We start from the raw sequence: 22,933 nt of genomic DNA on the forward strand, positions 1-22,933 counted from the left end.
TATGCCTATGCATTAAAATGACTTTTTATGTTTTCAGTCACGTTGCAAAAATTAATACTTGTGCGATGTATGAAAAAAAATTGTTTTTTTCAAACTTTTTTAAAAAAGTTATTAAAAATGCAAAAAATGTCCTTAAAGCAAAGCTATATACTAGGTATTTAATATAATTAATCTATACTTACTTTTCTATAAATATCGTAAACTTAAACCGTAGATGGTGTTCAAAATTCTATGCCATGCTCTAAAATATAAATTAATTTTTCTTGTTTTTCTTAAATGCAACACCCCATAGGTATATTATTTCTTTGTTAGATGGAGAATTAAAAAATTAACATTTTTTATTAAAGTATTTCAAAATTTTTAACGGTTTTGGGGACATTCGTAATTACATATGGGGGTTTCAACAGTATTTTTTTATTAAAACCATACCTAATGATTTTTGTCTTGTATTTTACCGTTGAAAGAACCATATGTAATAAAAACGCCAATATTTTAGCGAATGGCTAACAATTTTAAAATATTTTAAATACAAAAAGTGGTCATTTTTTAATTCTTCATCTAACAAAGAAATAATCGAGGGTTGTCTCATTATTAGAATTACATGTGCATTTTCTAGGCAGTCTTACGGCAGTCGCCTATAATAATTACATGGGAGTCATAGGCAGTCTTTATCGCAGTTATTGGCAGTCGCTTGGCAGTAAAATGATATTTTGGCAGTGCAAGTACATTTTTTACCCAAGAGACACCCCTCGGAAAAATATTTGGGGTGTCGCATTTATAAAAAACAATAAAAATTAATTTATATTTTAAAAAAATTAGCGTAGAATTTTGAACACTCTGTATGGTTTAAAATTACGATATTTACATGTTTCTTATATTTTATTTTAAAAGGCTAAAAAAATATTTTTTATTTATTTATTAATATTTCTGACTACTAGAATCTCTGAGACCAATCAAAACATACTTAATGTCATAGGATTATGTAAAGTGATCAGAAAGGAAGCCAAAAATGCAATAATATACAGGGTGTTCCATTTAAAAAAAATTATCCCGGTCCACTCGCACATTTTTGAGCCACCCTGTAGAAGTTAATATATTTTCCTGAAAGGGTTGTTTTGTATACCCCATTGTATTTACCCCTTACTTCTACATGCGGGGCTTTGTAGAAGTGGACCGACTATCCCTAGCGACACTGGGAACATTACAAATGAAAGCTACAAGGGACCAAATCCAAAAGAAACTACATGAGGGGCGGCTGACACTTGCTTGAGACCATCCTCCACAAGTGGCATACAAGCTACCACCTTCTCCAGCAAGGGTCGGGAGCCTACCTCTAGACCCAATAAGCGACACAAGCTACTGTTTCGTCTACCCGGTCTGGGTCAACCATGCGAGCTAGACGATCCTCTGAGAGTAGGTCTTAGCGGAGCAGAAACACGGAGATACATCCGACTGTTCCACGAAGGACTTGCTCCAGAGGAAGCAAAAGCGAAAACACTCCTCCGGAAAGGGGAGAGTAAAGAAACCAAGAAACAACCTGACTCATTTCTATCAAAGGGCAAAAGAGGAAGCGAGAACATCTCATCTCTTCTCCGACAGGGAGAGAAAAAAGTCAGGATGGAAAGCCGTCCAACACCGGGAGGCAAGCAGGGACGTATCACCAGCTTTGCCGCTATTACTAGACAAGTGAAAATGGCGGTGCTGCCAAAGGATTTCCCAGAGGTTACTCTGACCACCGACCAGCAAACGTCTCTAGAAGAGGCTATACTGGACGAAGTATTAGTTGCGATCGAATCGCAACACAACGATCTACGAAATGTAGGTCAGCTGCGGAGATACACTTTCGGGTGGGCATGATCCTCATAGATCGTGTATCTCAAAAATCGGCGAATTGGTTGGTGGAAATCGCACACCTAAGCTTAATAATTGGCAAGGGCCGGAACTGGTTGCAGTGAAAGGAAGAAAACATCCCTAAAGGGGCGGCCATCACAGTCTTTCTACCGAGGAGCAAGGGGAAAGACACCACCTACCTGCTGAGCCTTATCCAGGGTCAGAACTTCAATGTAAGGACATCGAGTTGGCGAGTCATCCTCTCGAGGGAGGAGGCTCTGGTCAGGTCTTCACAATAGGAATTGACCTCAAATCCAAGGAGGCAATAGAGAAAGAGGGACATATATCCTCTATTATAGATACGGGACAACACCGGTACCAAGTTAAAAAGGTGGAGAAAATGGAGACAGGTCCTTCAGCCTCTACCTCACGGGTTCCTTGATCAGTCGGAGGCAAGCTCCTTGACTGTGAAGGCCGGTACGGAGGGCCAAACTCCAACCGTGGAAGGGTGTGTACCATAGACTTAAAATAAAATATAGACTACACTATTTACATCTCAACGCGGACAAACAACCTTTTTTGCACACATGTTTACTTCTGGGTACAGTCGACCGAGCCTTCCTCATCCAGCCTATGTTGTCACGTCTTTAATATTATCAATATTTTTTTTCTTGTTATACACATATATTGAGATATTAATACTACAGTTTAAAAAGTAGGTTTTAATATTCCAGAGATGTATTAAATAGTCCTTATACTACTAAATTATAAGTCGGATACTGTTTAAAAAGGATAAGTTCTTTACAATATGACAACACCGATTAGAGGCGAGGGAGCCTATTCATTCATTTATTACCTTGTAGTACGTGTCGCACGTGTGCGGTAAAGCTTTGTTGCCGCTATCTCCCCGGCTGTATTAACGCATTTTCTTAGCTTGTAGTGCTTAAGTGTTTATTTTATTGACTTTTTCTGTTCAAGAACTATAAAATATGGTTCGCCAGTGCCAAATTTGCAAGAAATTTGACTTAAATAATCCATTTAAGTCTTGAAACGACTTTTGACCGGTAGGCAACTCTCAATTTACCCATTGGGAGTCAGTGGCGTTGTTGTAGAAAGGCGCTTATTTAGATAATATTTTAGTAAAATGTAAAATCTGAATTTTTTCTCTTACATTACATTATTGACTTACTTACATTGTAACAAAACCATAATTATAACCCTGTTAATAATTAATAATGTTTTTATTAAAAATATATTCCGGTTTATTGTAAAATTATCTTCAGAATCTAAAATAACATACAAGAATTTTAAAATGATATTACATTATGAAACAATATTTTTTAATATACCGGGTCGTCTCAAAAGTGACTCACCCCTATAACTTTTTTATTTTTTCAGATACAAAAAAAAATTGTATGTTACTAGGTATATGACATAAATTAGGATTTATTGACGTATTCAATTGTTTTTGGTCTCTTCCTGTTTCACCGAAATGATTACATCTTTTGATTTTTAAAGGCACCCTCGGTATATTGCTACTTTATTCGATAAAAAATGACACTCTGAATAGAATGACTATCATATGTCAACTTTTGACATTGTCGCTTAAAAACAAATCGTAATTTAAATTTCAATCTAGGGTGCCATGGTGTTGTTAAAAACACTAAGTTTTAATCAAGGAGCCTTGGAAAAATAGTTTTGATCGTCTAATGGGTTTCGTGTCTTGTTTAGGCTGGTTAAAAGATGTACAAATCGTAGTTTTAATCATACATATGTCAATTTTTTCAAATGAAACAAGGGAGACTCATTAGCATATTTGCAAAAATCATTTTTTTATGAATATATTGATACCACACACTTGGTATTTCGAGTCAAATTGTCGTTATGAACCGCGTGTTACAATTACAATAAAACCATATGCGAAAATGTCAAAAGTTGACATATTATGCTATGTCACTCTATTCAGAAATCAATATTATTATTAAAAATTAAATTGTTATCATTTTCTATCGAATAAAGTAGAAATATACCGAGGGTGCCGTTTAAAAATTAAAAGTTATATTCATTTCCGGTGAAACAGGAAGTGACCAAAAACAATTGAATGCGTCAATCAATCCTAATTTATGTCATATACTAACATAAGATAACTATTTGAAAATATAAAAAAAATTGAGGATGAGCCACTTTTGGAACGCACCCGCTATAATAAAAACAGTACCGTGTTAAATAAACGTAGTTTTCATATTATCCACTTCCTATCACCTTCCTTGCTTTAATGGAACAGATTTATGTTTTCTCTAATTTACATAATAAGACGTCACTTAACCAGAAAAAAAATTACAAAAATCATATTATTTTTCTCTCCCTGTCGCCGATTCTATTATATCTGTGAAATAGATCCTGTTTTGATTAATATTAGGGGTTGTAAATGTTTGACTAAAATTAATAATTTATTATTAATTTCAAAAATTACGTAATTTCGTTAATAAAATTTCTTCTATAACGTGTATTTTATTATTTTTATCCTTTTTGGACTCTAAGACGTTTTTTCTAAACTTTTATTCCAAAAACCTGTCCTAAATCTTAATAAAATATAAAAAAGTTTAAATACGATATATTTTTAATTTAATTATAGCTTCATTAAAATAAAAAGTTACCCGGCTATGATACGGAGAGTTCAGGTGTACTTGAGAAACGAAAGACAGTGTTGTGTTTCTCGGCAGAGTCGTCAGAGAACGACCGTTATGACAGAGACAACCTATCTATCGCTCGTGTCGCACTCGTTATAACCTAAAACAATAACACAACAATAACAAGACGTTGTCTGACCGCATGTTCCAGCTATTTATGAATGAGATGCTCAGTCTATATTTTATTTTAAGTCTATGGTGTGTACCCTCGGAGGAAGAACTGTTGTCAGTGGACGATGGGAAATGCCCTGTCCCCTCTACAACAGGGGTATGAGAGGTTATAGACTGCGTTATGACTCTAGGAAGAGAGGCACAATAGATCTTTAAGGTCGCAGTGATTAACCCCCCCCCCTCTTACTCATTCTACATTCTACTGTACAGGGTGAGTCAACGATAGAGTAAAGTCCATTATCTCATTTGTTTCGAGGTCTACAAAAAAATGTTAAATACAAAAGTTATAGGGAAGGTTAAGATACATATTTTAAAAGTATTATAGAGTATACAGGGTCCTTCAAAAATGTGTGGCGGATATAACATATGTTTTTTTAAATGCAACACCTTATTTTTTATTTTATTTTTAAATTCTGCATAAAATTCTATAACTTTTTTATATATAATATTATATACCTAAAATTAATAGTTTTTGTAATATTTAAATATTTATACAAATGTTAAATTACAATGTGGTAAAAAATTGTCAGTTGTACCATTGTTTCTGAAGTTGGAATACCAAAATTTGGTATGAGAGTTCTATAGAGATTAAAAAGAAGATATATGTTAAGATATTTTAGTTAAATGCTACAGGGTTTTCAAAATATATTTATGAATTTCAACTACTTAAATTTTTTTTAATTTTAAGTAGTCTCAAATTTTTTAAATGGTACACCCTATAAATTTTCATTTTTTCTGATAGATTTTGAAAAGCTCTTCAACTTTTATTAAGTTTGTCATATACCTATTTTTAATAGTTTGCGATTTATTCCATTTTTTTCTATTTTTACCCTAATTTTTAATACAATTACGCTATAACATCATAGTTACCGTAACAAAACAAACATATTTATTACTTATAATATAAGTAGTTTAATAATTAGTTACAATTGTTATTATTAGTCAAAATTAACTAACTTTACTCAAATAAACTAAAATCATAGTCGTGAATTTCTTGGTGTATTTCTATATTATGAAAGATGACATTTGGATTTTCCGTCGGGCCGAATAGCCACAGATTATGGTAATGCTAACTAGATTACCTAATTGTTGACGACTACTGATATTGAAATTTTCTCCGACATACAGTAAAGTTTTTTTGTTCTCGTAGTAATTCTGGTTTATAATTCATTTCGTAAAGCCAATATTACTACTGCCACAAAACTCGTCCCATTACACACTGAAAAAATTATAATATAATATAATATGAAAATGTTTTCTAGATAATCTACATCTATTCTTGTAGTACTTAGCAAAGTACTATATAATATATAGTACTGAACCAAAAAATATGTTTATTTTGGCTTGTTCGTGTATATCAGTCACATTGACTAATCCATTTTCAGGAAAATCTGAAACTATTACCTCTACCTCTAACATTTATACTTATTACAACAAATTAAACTAAAATTCACCTTTTGTTCTTAACTTGCTTAACAAACATATGAAATTTTGATAATAATTATTATTTTTTGTCATGGTAACTATGATATACTATATATGATAGCGTAATTGTATTAAAGATATGGGTAAAAATAGAAAAAATTGGAATAAATCCCAAATTATTAAAAATAGGTATATGACATACTTAATAAAAGTCGAAAAGCTTTGCAAAATCTATCAGAAAAAATCAAAATATATAGGGTGTACCATTTAAAAATTTTAGATTTTTTAATTTTAAGTAGTTGAAATTTATAAATATATTTTGAACACCCTGTAGCATTTAACTAAAATATCTTAACATATATCTTCTTTTTAATCTCTATTGAACTCTCATACCAAATTTTGGTATTCCAACTTCAGAAACAATGGTACCACCTGACAATTTTTTACCACACTGCAATTTAACATTTGTATAAACAAATTAATATTACAAAAACTATTAATTTTAGGTATATAACATTATATATAAAAAAGTTATAGAATTTTACGCAGAATCTAAAAATGAAATAAAAAATACTTTGTTGCCTTTAAAAAAACATATGTTATATCCGCCACACTTTTTTGAAGCACCCTGTATACTCTACAATAATTTTAAAATGTGTATCTTAATCTTCCCTATAACTTTTGTATTTAACATTTTTTTGTAAACCTCGAAACAAATGAGATAATGGACTTTACTCTATCGTTGACTCACCCTGTACTGTCAATATTCTGATTGCTGTTCTGTAAAATAAAAGTTTATTCCAAAATTTGTGTATCTTAAAAATATATCTTTCTGAGAAGGACGCAGTAATTCCTTTCTTGTTTGGATAGAACTCAAATCTAATATTCTATCAATCGTTCTTCGCCATTTTCCACTTGTGATAACGCTGCACCTATGCCGACGATTCAGGGTATACCTGCCTGGTTGTTGCGGGTAGGCTAAAATAGGACTTGAACTAGAGTCTATCACGGTCCCAGCATGATTTTCTCTTTTGCCATGGTAGGGGCCTCAAACGATTGAAATGGGTTAGGTTAGGTGAGGTTAGGTTACCCTTTCGGCAATTTTATGATTCGGTATACGAAGTCATTTAATCCTATCTATGGCTTTGCATGGCCTTTCCAACGAGGATTGAAGCTTCGTAGATAATCCATGACGTTTCTGGGGGTTACTTACTAAACTCTGGTTACGCTCGTTGAATTTGACACTTTATGTGTTGGCCCAGTGTCTTTGATAATCAGAGAGTACTTTGACTAGATAACGGTTGATGGTTTCTGTTCATGCGTTCAAACATCCCATTGGATTGTGGATGTATAGGACAGTCTTCTAATTTTCCGGATGTTAAGGTGTTATGTTAAGGCGTTTTGTATCAGACTGGACTCGAAGTTTCTTCCCTGATCTGAATGAAGCTCCTTGGGAACACCAAATCTGCTTACCCATTCTTGAACAAGGGTGTTAGCCATTCTTGAACAAGGTTGATATGGCATCGCGTAGGCTTCAACACATTTGTTGAAGTAATCCATTACTACCACAATGTACCGGGTGGCCAACTAAGAGTGGACGTCGGCTGTATCTCAGAAACTACTTATCGCATAACTTTGGGAATAAAAAATTTTGTATTTTGAACACTGGAAATCGCTGGAAATTATTGTCAAATTCGAAATATGTCCGCTAGGGGGCTCATCTGTGATGACCAATCAGAAAACAGCATTTTTCTCAGAAATATGCAGGTGAAGATGTTTTTTAAATATTGTTATTGTAGTCAATAGAAAATTTGTAATTTTTTTGATATAGCGTATTTTCCTCTATCTCATAAAATAAAGTGGTGGGGGACGGTTAAACTTTCTTTTACTAAAATAAGGATAACTCTGATTTGTACTAGCTCATTTAAACAGGCTCGGGCTCGTTTAAGAAGAGCTCTTTTAAACGAGCACTAGTTTTTGAACTTGAAAATAATTTCAAGCGATTTCTCTTGATCGATTTACTTATAACAATTTTTTCATAAATAAAAGTTATACGATAAGTAGTTTCTGAGATATAGCCGGCATTCATTCTAAGTTGGCCACCCGATACTTGTTGTGCCATCGTTCATCTCCACAGAACACACTAAAGAAGAACGCTAACTCCCATGCATTTTTTAGTTTCAAAACGGTTTCAAATTTGTAAAGAAATCTGTAATCTGTATATTGAAGTGGCGCCATCTAGCCACCCAGGAAAGTAACAAATGTGGCGGCAAATTTAAATAGATGCAATTTATTTTTAAGCAGACGTATTGACTTGTTCGCCAGTTAGAGCCAATCAGATTTCTACAAAATAATGTGTAGTCATCTGATTGGTCCTAAGTTGGCAAACAAGTCAAATGGTAAAAAACAAGGATTTATATATAAAGGTTAAACCAGGTTAAACTATTGTAAAGTGTTAAATGGTTTGCTTATATCATTTTATGTGCATAAAAACCTACAATAAATAATTTATTTTAATTTACAGAAAATTATACCATGAAACATTTTACAGACAAATAAAACAACAGATTTAAAAGTATAATATTTATTATAGTACCAGATTTAAGAACACATAACAAATATCGTTGGAATACAAGAGAAAGTGACGTCCATTAGAAACAATGTTTTATTTACGTGTATTTTTTACATTATGGACTTGAACAATTGTGTAATATCACATTGTGGAATTTATGTACAAAAATATGGAGTTGATCAATTTTTTTTTGTAAAAATATATGGCGTTGTAAATATTACATTGTTAAAAAATAAAATTCACGAACATTTGGACTTGGTTAGGTTACCTCACTTTCTCGGATTATTAAATAAAATTGTTAGATAAATCAAAGACCTTTAACTTAAACCTTACCTTTAATAAAGATCTTAAAAATCAAACACAAAACAAAGTTCAAAAAAATTCAAAAATACAAAATCACGATTGTAAAATGAAGATTGCGAAAAACAGTCAAACAACCAGAAAACAGCGAAACACACATCTCCGTTCAATTGCAAAACACAATTGAAGAAGAAGGAGGAAGCCGGAAACGGAAAACTGATTTGACATACAGAACAATGACAGAACTTAATTAATAGGCCTATTTAGGCAACTATAAAAACAATTTTGTACGCAATTGTTAGGAAACTAGAAAAATTAAAATAAAAATACGCCATCTAGCGCCCCAGGAAATTACTACCCCAAAAACAGATCGTTCAAGGTCGTATATCTCAGTTGACTGGCCCTGTTCATCTCCGCCAAAAGACCACGTCGATCGCTATTCGCTCGAAGGGACCACTTTCTCAGCTTGCGAAGTACCTTGATAACACTAAGTTCTCCACCGCAGGTTCCATTGTAAACTTCCTTCAAGACTTCCGGGACCTTCTTATTAGGAATGACAATATGCTCCCTCTCTTCTCGCGCCTCTGGTCTCTTGATCACGTGGCAAAGTAATCAATCATTCACTACCAAGGAATTCCACTGGGCCCAGTATGACTTTACATTCGACGAATATCTGCAAACTTCCCGCCCTCCCCGTTGGTCTTTGTTCTGCGTTTTTCCAGTTAATCATTAAGTCTAATTATGGATCACTGATTTGGTCCTTTGCAAAATCTTCGGGTTACCAAGTATGATTCAGAGTTTTGCTTCTTTCTCTTCTGCTCAAATAATGCTTACAGCTAAATAATGCTTACATCTAAACAATGCTTACAGTTATTAGAGCAAGGTCTTCTTGAAAGTGCGTCAGCATTGCGATTGCCCTAGCTCGATGTTTTGTGTCGGAATCAAATTCTTGCAATCGTTCGATCCATCTAGCTCCCTGCCCTTCAGGATTCTGAAACTGCAACAGCCACTTCAAAGCAGCATGGTCTGTTTCTTAGCAAGAACCTTCTTCCATAGATGTACTTATGTGTTCCACTGCTTTGACTACTTCAAATAATAAGATTTTTATAAGAAATAATAAATCCACCTCTACACAAAACTCTCGAATTTCATGCACATGTATACTAATGCCGTATCAATCAGTTTGCGCAGTTATTTCTCGCAGCATATAAGCCGCACTTATAAAACTGTACGAAGTACGGTTTTCCATCTACACATAAATAATTCGGGCCTCGGCAGAGAAACTGTTTTGCGCAACTAAGTCTTTCTGAAAGCTTTTAGGTGTATAAATCCCCATATAAAAGTCTATTTATAAACCCACTAAATCAATAGGCTGATAATACGAGTATAATGCTGACCATCGGCGCGGCGGGCTGGATTCTGGATTCGTAAGAAGATATTTTCATGGATTCTTTCTTAAGAACTTTGATTGCATCACTTTTTACTTATATTTTTATATTCCTGTTTTTATAGATAGAGGAGAAGTTTAAGAATAATATTATTCCCTAATTAAGGCAAACGTTCTGTTTCTAATTATAATAGTTAAACGTTTCAATAGTGTCAGGCGCGCAATAATTTTATGTTTATAAATAAATAATTTTATTATAACTTAAAATAACGTTATAACATTGTGTGACGATTTAACTAATAAAAAACAAATACAACATATAGTTACTCCTGTCCTAACTTATTACATCAAGTATTTACCACATGCATATGTGTTTGTTATACCTACCTCTAACCTATTGAAAATAGATTTACATTCTACTTTTATACATCAGAAATAATGCGTGACGTAAATGATGATGCCTAACTAGATGTCAAGATACAAGGATTTATTTCGATATGTTAATAGGTAACTCATTTTTCTTACATCAACTGTAACATTCTAAACAAATTAATAACACCATTCATATTTTGTTAACAGAATTTTGTGTACCTTTTTTTACCTAATTAACAGTTTTATCTTTTGTATGTTTACACTTTGCACTCAAAATAATTTAATTTCATTCTTCTCTAATTTTTATATTTTTACTATATAATAAAGTCATCACAAAAACCGTTATTCACAAAAACCTGCAATAAATTGATTTGTTTACCCGAGTTAGAATAGGTAATACTATTGTCCAATAAACCTAACACTATTTCAGTTTTGTGGCCCTGTCTAGCCAGGAACCCTTGTCCTTTTCAAAACATTTGTCAGTATTTAATAAACTGTTCTCATGTTTGCAACAAAAATGTATCAGAGTAATATTGATTTTGTTCTCATATATTTCATTCTTCTTTTTCACAATGTCGTAATAAGTACACCTGTAATAAATATTTACAAAACTGTTAGTCTTAGTTCAACTTCTGTGAGTATAAGCATCTTGATTTTATATTATTTTCGCGTTTTTTTCATTCAATGAAATTCTATTTTACGCTAATATCCTCCCGTTTTTAAAATTGAATAATTGTTTTTTCAGGATACAGAAGGTGTTGCAGAAAGTGTGACGTCGGGGATCTTATTAGCACTACAACATTGCCAAAACGTGTTTTTGTGGGATAAGTGGAATTGCACCAATGTAGAATTTCATAGGTGAGTGTCTTATTGTCTTTTTATATCCTCTGTAAGCTGTGGTCAATATGCTAACCACACCAATAAAGTTCATATCAATAATATCTTCAATGGCCGAATTAGCGCAATATAGTTCTTATTGGCATAAATAAGAAGTCTTTATACGCAGTGAGCGATTAGATGGCTACATTTTAACCGATTTTTCCCCGATCACTTAACTAACCACTGCGCACCCGAAAGCCAATTTTACCTAAAAAATTGGCGCACATTCTTTTGTTTGTATATATATCTTTCTAGTAAAAAAATAAAAAAGATAAGAAGTTAGAAAAAGTAAAAAAATACTAGTGGTAAATTATTTCTATTCTATAGATGTTAGTGCAATACGTACATCAGTAAAAATCACTCTTTTTTTATTGGTGCCACCGAGTTTGTTAACAAAATATCTTTGGATGTTTTAGCAAAGTAAGACATTTTGTTTATTATTATATTTCACAAAATATTAAAAAAATACCATGTTTTTCTTGCATCACTATATATTTTTTTGTAAATATTACCTAGAAATTTATCATATAAAAATAGTTGCATATTTTTGCGCTTAGATGTTATTCGGTGTTTATGACCGTGTAATTACGAAAAGTTCCTTCTATGTTAGTTTTAAGTTCAAACACGATATATTTTAGTACTATTGCTATTTTGAACTTTTGTTTTCACACTCTTATATCACTTCAATTATTGGAAAGCGATTATAGGGACAGTGATGCCCAGAGCTGGCCTATCCCCCCTCTCAAAGTTTTTTTATTTTATAGTATTTTTGGCCTACTGTGATATTTTTAATTATTTTTTTTTTCTTTGTAAAGGATTATATATCGTATGAAAAATATGGCCAATGGAAATATATTAGCAAAGCCTGTGGAGTCCGCCCTTATTTGCCGGCAATGTGATGTTGCTCATTGTTTAGAGTGTTTCGCTCCTTTTCATAATGCTTGATGCATTTTGTTTATAATATTATTACATTGAAGTTAAAATAAAAAAACATAATTTTGTATAATTTGCTTCATTTATTAAATATGGTTATTATATTAACCACTGCTAAACATTAAATTTTAATTCCCAAAGTGTCAGTGGTCAATATACTAACCACGTCATTACAAAGCACCGATTATCTGATATTCTTTTCAATATTTTTCCGGGTGTCTGTAAGAAATATGTAACAAATTAAAATCGAAATTAAACCAAAAATAAAAAAAGAAGTTCTGCGCTTTAAAGGGTTATTGAAATTGACTCCTATGAGAGTGTCTTCAATAATCCACTTGTCTTTAATTGACTGGGTATATATTTCTTTGATATTGATTTAAGTATCTCTCTAACCATCATCAAATTATCTGTAAAAGTGAATACTCTGATTTGTAACTACATACCTTCTACACTTTTTATCTATATTTACTTACGTATACTTAGAACAACCCTTGATGCAGAAAAATAACCTTTAACACATTAAACTATTTTGATTATGTATTAGGTTTGGTATAAGGTTTTTGCAAGTATATGAAGGTACTATGAATAAAGTGAAGTTTATTACTTTCTAGTGAATTTAAAAAATAGATTAATAACTATTATAAATTATAAAGAATTGTTCATATTATATTTTAAGGTTCTATTGAATTTCTCTAAGAAAATATTTCCTGATAACACATAATTTTTTTATCAGAATTTTTGACATAAACTTCAGAAAAAATCTCCAGCCATGACTATATATTTTATACTAATACAGTTTCCCATCTAGGCGTATCTACTAGGTGTATCACCTAAAAAAAATACCAAAGAATTACTAGTGATCCGATTGTGGAAAAACTGGTATAGAAATAAAGCTTTATCTTTCTATGTTTATAGATATTTATCTAGATCTATAATTGTCACTCTAAAATGTCACTATAAATGTCACTCTCTATAAATTAACTTAAAATTATATTTTAGGTATAATTATTATATGTGTTTAAGTAATAAATTATTTTACAGATTAACAAAATCCACGGCAACAAAGGAGGCTGCTTTTTCTAAAGCGATACTTGCCGCAGCAGTTGTGCATTCCATCACTAGAGATTGTAGTAGAGGTATGTTTTTAATATTTATATGATAGTAAAAATAAGGTCAGTGGCCCAATTAACGCCATATTAAAGTTTGACCCACCGTAGTGTCTTAAATATTCTTCAAAATAGTTTCAATTTTGGTATATATTTTTTCTAGGTGTATTAGAAGACAAGTACTTAAGTTTGGTTTGTTTTCTCTGAGAATTTAAATTGGTGAAAAAAAAAATGTATTCGGTTGCAATTGGCGGTATTAAGGACATCTTGTCCTAAATAACGCCAGTTTTAATTTCGATAAAATAAAACACAGCAGAAGGCTATAAGAGTTATGTTCAGATTAAAAAGAAAAAAAAGATTTCAAATTAAAAAGGGTATAATATCAACTCATTTTAAAAAATCGATTACACGAGTTAGTAAGTTAACATTCATATTCAAAACAAACAAATGAAAAGTTATCCTTTTTAGATATATCTACACATTCTTCGTAGATGTAACGATTGCAAACAACACAGCCGCATGTGGAGGACGTGGTCTTCTTGATAAATAAATAAAGCCAAGTCAACTTCCTTAGATATTAATATATTTTTTTTTTCATTTAATTCCGTGTAGTTCCTAACAACGCCAGTGGAAGATTTTTTCACTGGCGTTATTAGGTGCATATGATTTAAAAAGATTTGTTTATGATTGGGGATAAGTTTCCCTGTTTTAATTAAAACTATTATACAGTAATGTTGCGAACTTACCAGAGGGTACCTTCATGTCACCAAACCGAATTTTAAAGGTTACTAAATAAAAATTCCAAATCTTACATTGAAAACCGCACTTTTCACGTTATTTTCACCGGTAAAATAATGCAGCAAACGTATCTCTTGAATGAAAAGAAAAGATTTATACAAGGTGTCCCAGTTCAAACGAAACAAGGCAATTTAAAGGCATTTCTGGTGTCAACGGACAAAACGGTGAAACACGTCAACTTTACTTTCGGAGGGGAAATGAGATGCGACTATTTTTGAAGCCCCTAATTCAAACCCCACGCGGGGGTGACATCCACTCTTAAAATCTTAAATGTACCTAATACGGGGTCGAGTAGCACATCATTTAAAAGGTTATTAAAGTCTCTTTTCAGCGCCGTCTTGTTTTTAGAGTTTTTGTCACATTTGGTGGAATCGGGCTGAAAAATACACTTTTCATAAATTGATGATGCTTTGATATTTGATTCGGATACAGGAATCGAAATGGGGTCTAAAATAAGAAATTTAGTTTAAATCAACAAGATTTTGCTTAAGGAATAATACACAAAAAGTAGTACCCTGCTTTGAAACAATTACTTGATTAAATGTTCGAATTGAGCAGCCCCTGCTTCCATGCACGAATACAGGTTCTGCTCAAAGCGTTCTCGGACGTGTTATAATATTTCGGGTGTTATAACCGCGCACTCGTGTACAATTCTGTGACGTAATACTTCTACTGTCATCGGTTGCGTGGAGAATAGTTTTGTTTTGAGATGTCCCCGTAAAAAAAATCCAACGGAGACAAATCCGGTGACCTAGCTGGCCATTTAAGAAAGGGCCCCCTTCTTCCAATCCTTCTACCGAGAAATGTTTCATCAAGATACTGCCGCACACGTACAGCATAGTGTGGAGGAGCTCTCTCTTGTTGAAATACAAGTTGATTTAAGTTATCTTCATTCTCAATTATATGTGTAATGCTGGGATTTATGGCATTTTCCAAAAGATCCAGATACATATTTCCATTTAGATTTCCATCCAGAAAGAACGGACAACTAGACAGTCGCCAAAGATTCCAGCCCACACATTATTTTTTTCAGGGTACTGAGTATGAACCTCACGGAATTCTCTAGGATTAGTATCAGACCAGTAGCGACAATTGTGGCGATTTACTGTTCCATTGAGAAAAAATGTACATTCATCCGAAAAGCACATGTTGAAAAGAAGACGTGCAGTAGCAATGAGCATTTCACTTAGTTCTTCACTTCGTGTTTCGTAATCATCTTCGTTCAATTCTTGGACTAGATGAAGTTTGTAAGGATTGAATTTGTGGAACTTTAGTATCCTGTGAACACTACTCTTACTTATTCCTGTGGCTGTTGCCAATTGTCTAACACTCATTCTTGGTTCGGCATGGATTTGTCCCAGAACTACTATTTGTCAACTACACCAGGTGGAACTCTTCCCTTCTTTGTAAGAACACTTCCAGTTTCTCTAAATTTAGCTACTAATTCCAGCACGTACTTTCTATTGACATGTTTATCTGGATGACGGTCATTAAATAACTGTGCCGTTCTATTTTACTATAGAATCGCTAAAGTGACGGATGGCTTAGTTCGGAACCACTACCACGGGAACCACTAAAAAATAAAGAATTCTTCAACGAAATAGTCATGGAGATCGCCAACGCCTGAAGACAGGCACGGCACCGCAAGAAAAAGAAAATTATTTTCAGTGCACTGATAAAATTGGAATTTCGTTACCTATTGCCAATTGTAAATTAATTTTCGCACAGTATGGCGCAGAAATGGTGAAATGGTGAAAAGAAAGCCAATTTTGGGCTTCCTTAGTGTATAATTGCGTAAATTTAGAGTTCTTTTAACTGCCAAAGTCCACTTGATAATTAAACTATTTAATCATGCTGTTATAAATAAATAAATGCCTTTATTGTCAAAAAAATTTACAATTTGTAGACAAAGGTAAAGTAAACAAACAAAGTAAACAAACAAGGCACACAAACAAACAAACAAAAGATAATACAAAACATTATACAAATAATATTGTCAGTCTTATTGTTTAAAATAAACATTAAATTTATATAAATGTTTACAATGTCAAAGAATAAAAAAAAACAAGAAAAACAAAAATAATATTCAAAAATATTTAGTTAGTTTATAGTAAATATCAATGACCTCTAAATAAATTTATTATTATTATTATTAGTCATTCAGTTATTATTATTATTAGTCATTGGTAAATATAGCAATAGCAAACATTAGACCAGTGTTTTCAAGATCAAATTCGATTATCAAAATATAATTCATTTACGGCGTAGAAAGCCTTATCTAGTAAATAACAGTTCAATGCTTTGCGAAATGAAGAAAATTATGTTATGGATTTGATTTCAAATGGCAGGTGATTGTGCATTTTTTTCGAGTTGTATAATATTGAACTTTTAACTCTGAGCGTGGAGTAGGTAGATAAAGATCTTGCTCCGCGTTCCTGAGTGGATAAGTGTGAGATGACCTTTCTTGAGAAGCTGATACATGCTTACGTATTAGAAGGGTATTAGGCAAACGGATTCAAATATAAGTAAGGAAGGAAGAGTTAATATTTTTAATTTTTTAAAAAAGTCCTGGCAATGAGTTCTGCTGTTTAGTCCCAATGAATATCGAACAGCTATGTTCTGGAGCTTGAAAATGCGGTCAAATTGAGTCGCACAACACGTACCCCAGAATGGAAGGGCATACCTGAGGTGCGACTCAAAAAGTGCATAATAAACAGTTCTAGCCACTGACAAGTTAAGCTCCTTAGAAACAGATCTTAATGCAAAACAGGCAGAGCTCAATTTTTTCGACGAAGCTTCGATATGCATGTCCCATTTCAGAGAATTGTCCACAACAAGCCCTAAGAATTTTACAGATTTTACGACGTCAATGGTGGTGTTGTTAAGTACAAAAGGCTGCAGCGAGTTTTTATACGACAAAGCTTTAGTTTTAGAAATGTTGAGACTCAGGAGGTTCGAATTGCACCAAGATTTAATGATGATTAAATCATTTGATATAATCCTATGAAGTGCCGTGACGTCCTTGTTGCTCCAAGTGAAGCTAGTGTCGTCGGCAAAAAGACATATTTTGCCACTGATGTTTATGTTAGCAATGTCGTTAATAAAAAGAAGAAACAAAATCGGGCCTAGTACTGAGCCTTGTGGTACTCCACATTCTATTGGCTTGCTAGAAGACAACATAGTATACATATGGCGATTATAATTAAATATACCTACCTATATCCACAAATTTACGCGGAAGAGTTTTGATTGCATTAGTTTGGATTGCATTTTGATTGCATTGCAACTTCTATGCGGAGGGTGTTAATCTTTTGTTGTTATATTATACCAAGAAAAGTTTAACCCCCTGACAAGTTTAGTATGGACAAATCGCCATATGTCTAATTATTTTGGACATTGGCCGAAATTCGGCATCTGCCTCCAACATAAACACAATTTCTTATATTCAATAGATACGAAATTAACAAATAGAATATAATTAATTATTTATTAAGATATTACTTAAATTTTGTTTTAGGTGACATTCAAGATTGCAGTTGTAAACCAGTTCGGAACGAACTCCGCGGATATAACAGTAACCATCGCAAGAATATTCAATCTGTAACAGATTCTACGTTAGATGAAGCAAATGATTCTAATAGTATTAAAGATTGGTCCTGGAGTGGTTGTTCTGATGATACATCATTTGGAAATTTAGTCGCTAAAGATTATATAACTTTCGAAGATGATGTTTTTGGATCTGTTGGAAAGCATAATTATCGCGTAGGAAGAGAGGTAATAAGATAGCATTGGGTATAATAGAATTGTTATACCGGGTGCTTCTCAAAGTGGCTCACCCCTATAACTTTTTTATTTTTTCAGGTAAAATAACGAGTTTTCAGGTAAAACAACGATTTGATATGTTAGTATATGACATAAATTGGGATTTATTGACGTATTCAATTGTTTTCGGTCACTTCCGGTTTTACCGGAAATTACTACAACTTTTGATTTTTAAATGGCACCCTCGGTATTTTTTTACTTTATTCGATAGAAAATGGCACTCTGAATCGAATGACATACCATATGTCAATTTTTGACATAGTGACTCAAAAACAAATTCTATTTTAAATTTCAATCTAGATGCCATGGCTGTGTTAAAAACACTAATTTTTAATCAAGGAGCCTTGGAAAAATAGATTTGATCGTCTAATGTTTTTAGTGTCTTGTCCTGGCCGGTTAAAAGATGCCCAAATCATATTTTTTATTATATCTCATTTTTTTTTCAAATGGAACGAGGGTGGCCCGTTAGCATATTTTTTGGAAAAAGCATTTTTTTACAAATAATTTGATACCACACACTTGGTATTTTGAGTCAAATTGTCGTTATGAACCGCATGTTACAATTTCAAATAAACCATATGCCAAAATGTCAAAAGTTGACATATGATATGTCATTCGATTCAGAGTGTCATTTTCTATCGAATAAAGTAAAGAAATACCGAGAGCGCCATTTAAAAATCAAAAGTTGTAGTAATTTCCGGTGAAACCGGAAGTGACCGAAAACAATTGAATACGTATATCAATCCCAATTTATGTCATATACTAACATACCAAATATCGTTGTTTTATCTGAAAAAATAAAAAAGTTATAGGGATGAGCCTTGATATTGAGTATACAATATGATCGAAAAAAAAACAGCGGCCCTGTGTTATAAATTTTTAGCAACGGAAAACGAAACTATAAGTTTAAATGTAGATTTTGAGATTTTAAAATTTGAAAAGTAACAAATTTATTTTAAGATAAATAGTTACTTTTTTAATTACAAATATACGTATCTGGCAAATATAAACGTATCCAATTAAAATAAAATGTGTAATTGATATCTATAAGCCCGAGAAGCCAGAAAAAGAATATGAAAATTTGCAAACTATTTGCTTCTTCTTCTGTAGGTCCCATAAATATGCAATCTTGCACGTTGGCGGTTATTTGTACATTCCCGACTCTCATCGATTAATTATAAGCGTATAGTAGATAAACTATACGCTTTTGGAAAAAGCAAACGGAGATATTTGAAAAAAAATCTAAGATGGCTGCCATTTTTTTTTCAAACTTTTCCCAGTGGACCTTTTGAGGATTTAAATAGATCATTTTCTACACAATCCCGCTGAGATTGGTTGGTTACTAATTTTTTCTACCTCACCCTCTAGATTGACTGGGCTATTTATTAGGCATACCATTTTGAAATTTATCAACGAAGTAATTTGCCTTTTTTATTATATTTGTGAATTTTATCAATATGTTCAGCATTATGTTGGTCCGAACTGTAAGTATTCCGGAAACTTCGGCAGCATATTCTGCAGATAAAAATAAGTAAAATAGTGTATGTATGTCCTAAAATGCTTAGTTTCTGAGATACTGGGTGTAGAAGTCATTTTTATTTCGATTTTTCTCAATAATTTCTGAAATAACGTCAATATTTGGATGAAAATTGGTACCTTGGAGTTTTTTGACATGAGAAATTTGATTTGATGTCAACATGACTCTTACTTGTAGAGGGACATGTTTTTAAATGGTTTTAAGGGTAGTAACTTTTTTTCCGTACCTGTATAAAACTACTGAGTAACAAATATACATTTACGACGTTTTTTACGTAAAAGAGGCTTCTTAAAAAAATTGTTTAGAAAAATCGAAATAAAAATGAAACTAAAAAATGTCTATACCTATGTGGCGGATTCATTTTTCCAAAAAAATCCTTTATGGGTTTTTGCCACTGCACTGCAAGAAAATCTACAAAATAAAATAATTATTTTTTGTAAACACTTCAGCGCTAAACCTTAAAAGTTATGTTTATAGTAATACAAATTTGCCTAACAAAGAAAAAAAATGCTTAACGTTTCCGAAAGTTATCTCTTTCCGTCGTCGGAAGCAAAAAAATACAAAGAATAAAGAAAAAAACTATTTAAAATATTCAAATTCAACTATTCGAGAACACTTTACTTTTTTAAAACAGATACATATACAAGAAACCGTTGACGTTCTGTTAAAATAACATATATATATATTCTTTTAAAAATGAAACTTCTACACTCTCTGTCTCCGAAACTAAGCATTTTCGGACATACATTTATACGAACTTTTTTACTTATTTTTATATGCAGAATGTGCTACCGAAGTTTCCGGAATACAGTTTGGGCCACTCTGTATAAAGTAAAAATAATATTATAATTCTGACAGATTGTTTATCAGACAATGATTAAAAGATGTCGCTGCCACGGAGTATCTGGAAGTTGTTCAACGAAAACTTGTTGGATGCAAGTGGCTCCTTTTAAAGATGTGGCTAGGAAACTCAAAGAAAAATATAATAAAGCAGTTCGATTATCCCAAGATAATGTAGAAGCTGCAGTAGCTCTAAGCAATAGTATAAAAAACGACAAGAAATATTTGCCAGCTCCAGAATATGCTTTGGTTTATTTAGAGCAGAGCCCGGATTATTGTATACTCAATGCAACTAATGGTAAGGCTATTTCATATACTTTTTACTTAACCAAAAAATAAGGTACATGGTTCATACCATATTTTACGTATACATATTTCATATCAATTAAACCTAGTTACGTAATCGCGGGCGTAATTTTTAAATGCATTGTTGCCAACCATGGATATATTCGGCGCCGGGCTCACTAATTGGGATTTAAATTTCCCGCTGTGGATTCAGATTATATATTATGATGGCTTGTAGATATATTGGATTTTCTATAAAAGAACCAATTAAGGCAAATTCATTTTCTTCACTTCAACGATAGATTTCTGCCAATAGGTTTTTCATATACCATACTATCAGCTCTGCGAAATAGGAAAAGTACTTTTTCAAAAGAACCCTTTTCAAAAAAAGTCCTATTTGGGCATATCTTTGAGCATAAACCTTTCAGGCCAACAAACAATTGTCCTCGCAAAATAAAATCACTAGTAACACATTCTTTCCGCCAGCAGATACTGCTTCATTTTTCTTGATAAAATAATAAATACTTGCTTATTAACCTTATTGTAGGTAAATTAAATAAAAATAACCTGTTATAAATCTAAATAAAGTCCATAAACCAATGTCGATTTTGAAAATAGCTACTAAGTGTCACTAGACAATTGCCATGGGGACACCAGCCAACTTGATTACAATTTTATTGAAAAATCGCTTTTTATTCAAAATCTGGGCTAGATAGGTATAGGAAACCCTAATATAGTTTGAAAGAGCATTTAAATCTGCATCGACTTATTTTAAAAAATACATAGTGTATAGTGTTGCATTTGAAATAACGAAGTTTTTATGTAAAATAAATATTTAAAATAGACCAGCAATTTTTGATACCCCTGTATACATTTAAAAAAGCAATCACATTTTTTAGTAAAGGTAATTTCTCTGACTTGAAAGTCAGCACAAGAATTAATTCTGAAAAGTAATGTACAAGGAGTTGACAAACTTTTTTATTACAGCATGCATATTTAAATATTTTTAAATATCTCAAAAACCAAAGCTTTTAGACATAATATTATATCCTTACTAGTTGAAGCCTGGCGCATCCGCCATGATATCAGCAAAAGAATACTTTTTATTTTATTTGAAAAAATAAATGAAAAACAAAAAATCCGACGACGACAATTTTTAGAAAATCCAATTAGCTATCTTTTAGCCTTCTTTCAGTAAAAAAAGCAACTTTCTAGAGCAAGTCCTTACTCCAGTAGAGACGACACAGATAAACATTAGCATTTTATATATGTAGATAATAAAAGCCTTATTTTATGTCCAAGAATCCGAAAAAAGAAATAAAATACCGGGTGTTTTTTTTTCATCTTCCTGAACGATATTTTTGCGGTAACTAAAAAGAAAAAAGATATTATTTTTTTTTGGTGGACTCAAATATATACAGGGTGGTCCATCGAAAACGTTCCGCAAGGCATAACGGCTAGAGTATTTTTTTTTTTCAGAAAATTCAAAAACACGTCAATTTTGTTCGTGAGGAGAACAACTTTTGCTCCAAAAATGATTGCAAAATTTTCAAACCTCTAAGCGGGGGTGTCATCCCCTAACTTTTTTCAAATGGGAAGGGGGGTCAAGTGGCGCCGCAATGAAAAGAGCTTTCAATACTCTATATTTCCCCGCTTTGTGTTTGAAAATCGGTCGAGTCATTGAGAAAATATGAAGAATTGAAATTTGAAAAGCGTATTTAGACATTTATCAGAGTAAATGATAAGGATAAATTCCTTCGACCAATTTGCTGTTTTTTCTTATTATTTCTAGATGTTTACGGATTTTTTCGCTTGCCACAAGTTTGAACGATCAGGTGCGGTAGTTGCTAGATAGCTGTTCTGTGACTTGTGCGTTGAAGTTCTTTTCAATATCGTTAAACTTTTTAACAATTATGGTGTAGTCACTTGCAGAAAAAGTGGAAATAATCGAACTTTATTTTAAAAATAATGAATGTATCGGGTTGC

General features: G+C 32.4%; 1 protein-coding gene across 5 annotated transcripts in view; it reads left to right on the forward strand.

Moving 5' to 3' along the window:
* Positions 1-22,933, forward strand: part of LOC115891198 (protein Wnt-8b-like) — a 61,243-nt gene that overhangs the window by 4,220 nt on the left and 34,090 nt on the right. For 4 of the 5 annotated variants that reach the window (XM_030911611.1, XM_030911612.1, XM_030911613.1 and 1 more), the window contains exons 1-5: positions 10,912-11,381; positions 11,493-11,605; positions 13,601-13,695; positions 17,981-18,237; positions 20,681-20,960. In XM_030911611.1, the coding sequence (XP_030767471.1) occupies positions 11,250-11,381; positions 11,493-11,605; positions 13,601-13,695; positions 17,981-18,237; positions 20,681-20,960 (877 nt within the window). In that variant the 5' untranslated portion in view covers positions 10,912-11,249. Of the gene's footprint in view, positions 1-10,911; positions 11,382-11,492; positions 11,606-13,600; positions 13,696-17,980; positions 18,238-20,680; positions 20,961-22,933 lie in introns of those variants that run through there. The other variant, XM_030911616.1, reaches the window with a different exon arrangement.

Source organism: Sitophilus oryzae, unplaced genomic scaffold (genome assembly GCF_002938485.1).
Source record: "Sitophilus oryzae breed Bouriz unplaced genomic scaffold, Soryzae_2.0 scaffold_980_pilon_pilon, whole genome shotgun sequence".
NCBI lineage: Eukaryota > Metazoa > Arthropoda > Insecta > Coleoptera > Curculionidae > Sitophilus > Sitophilus oryzae.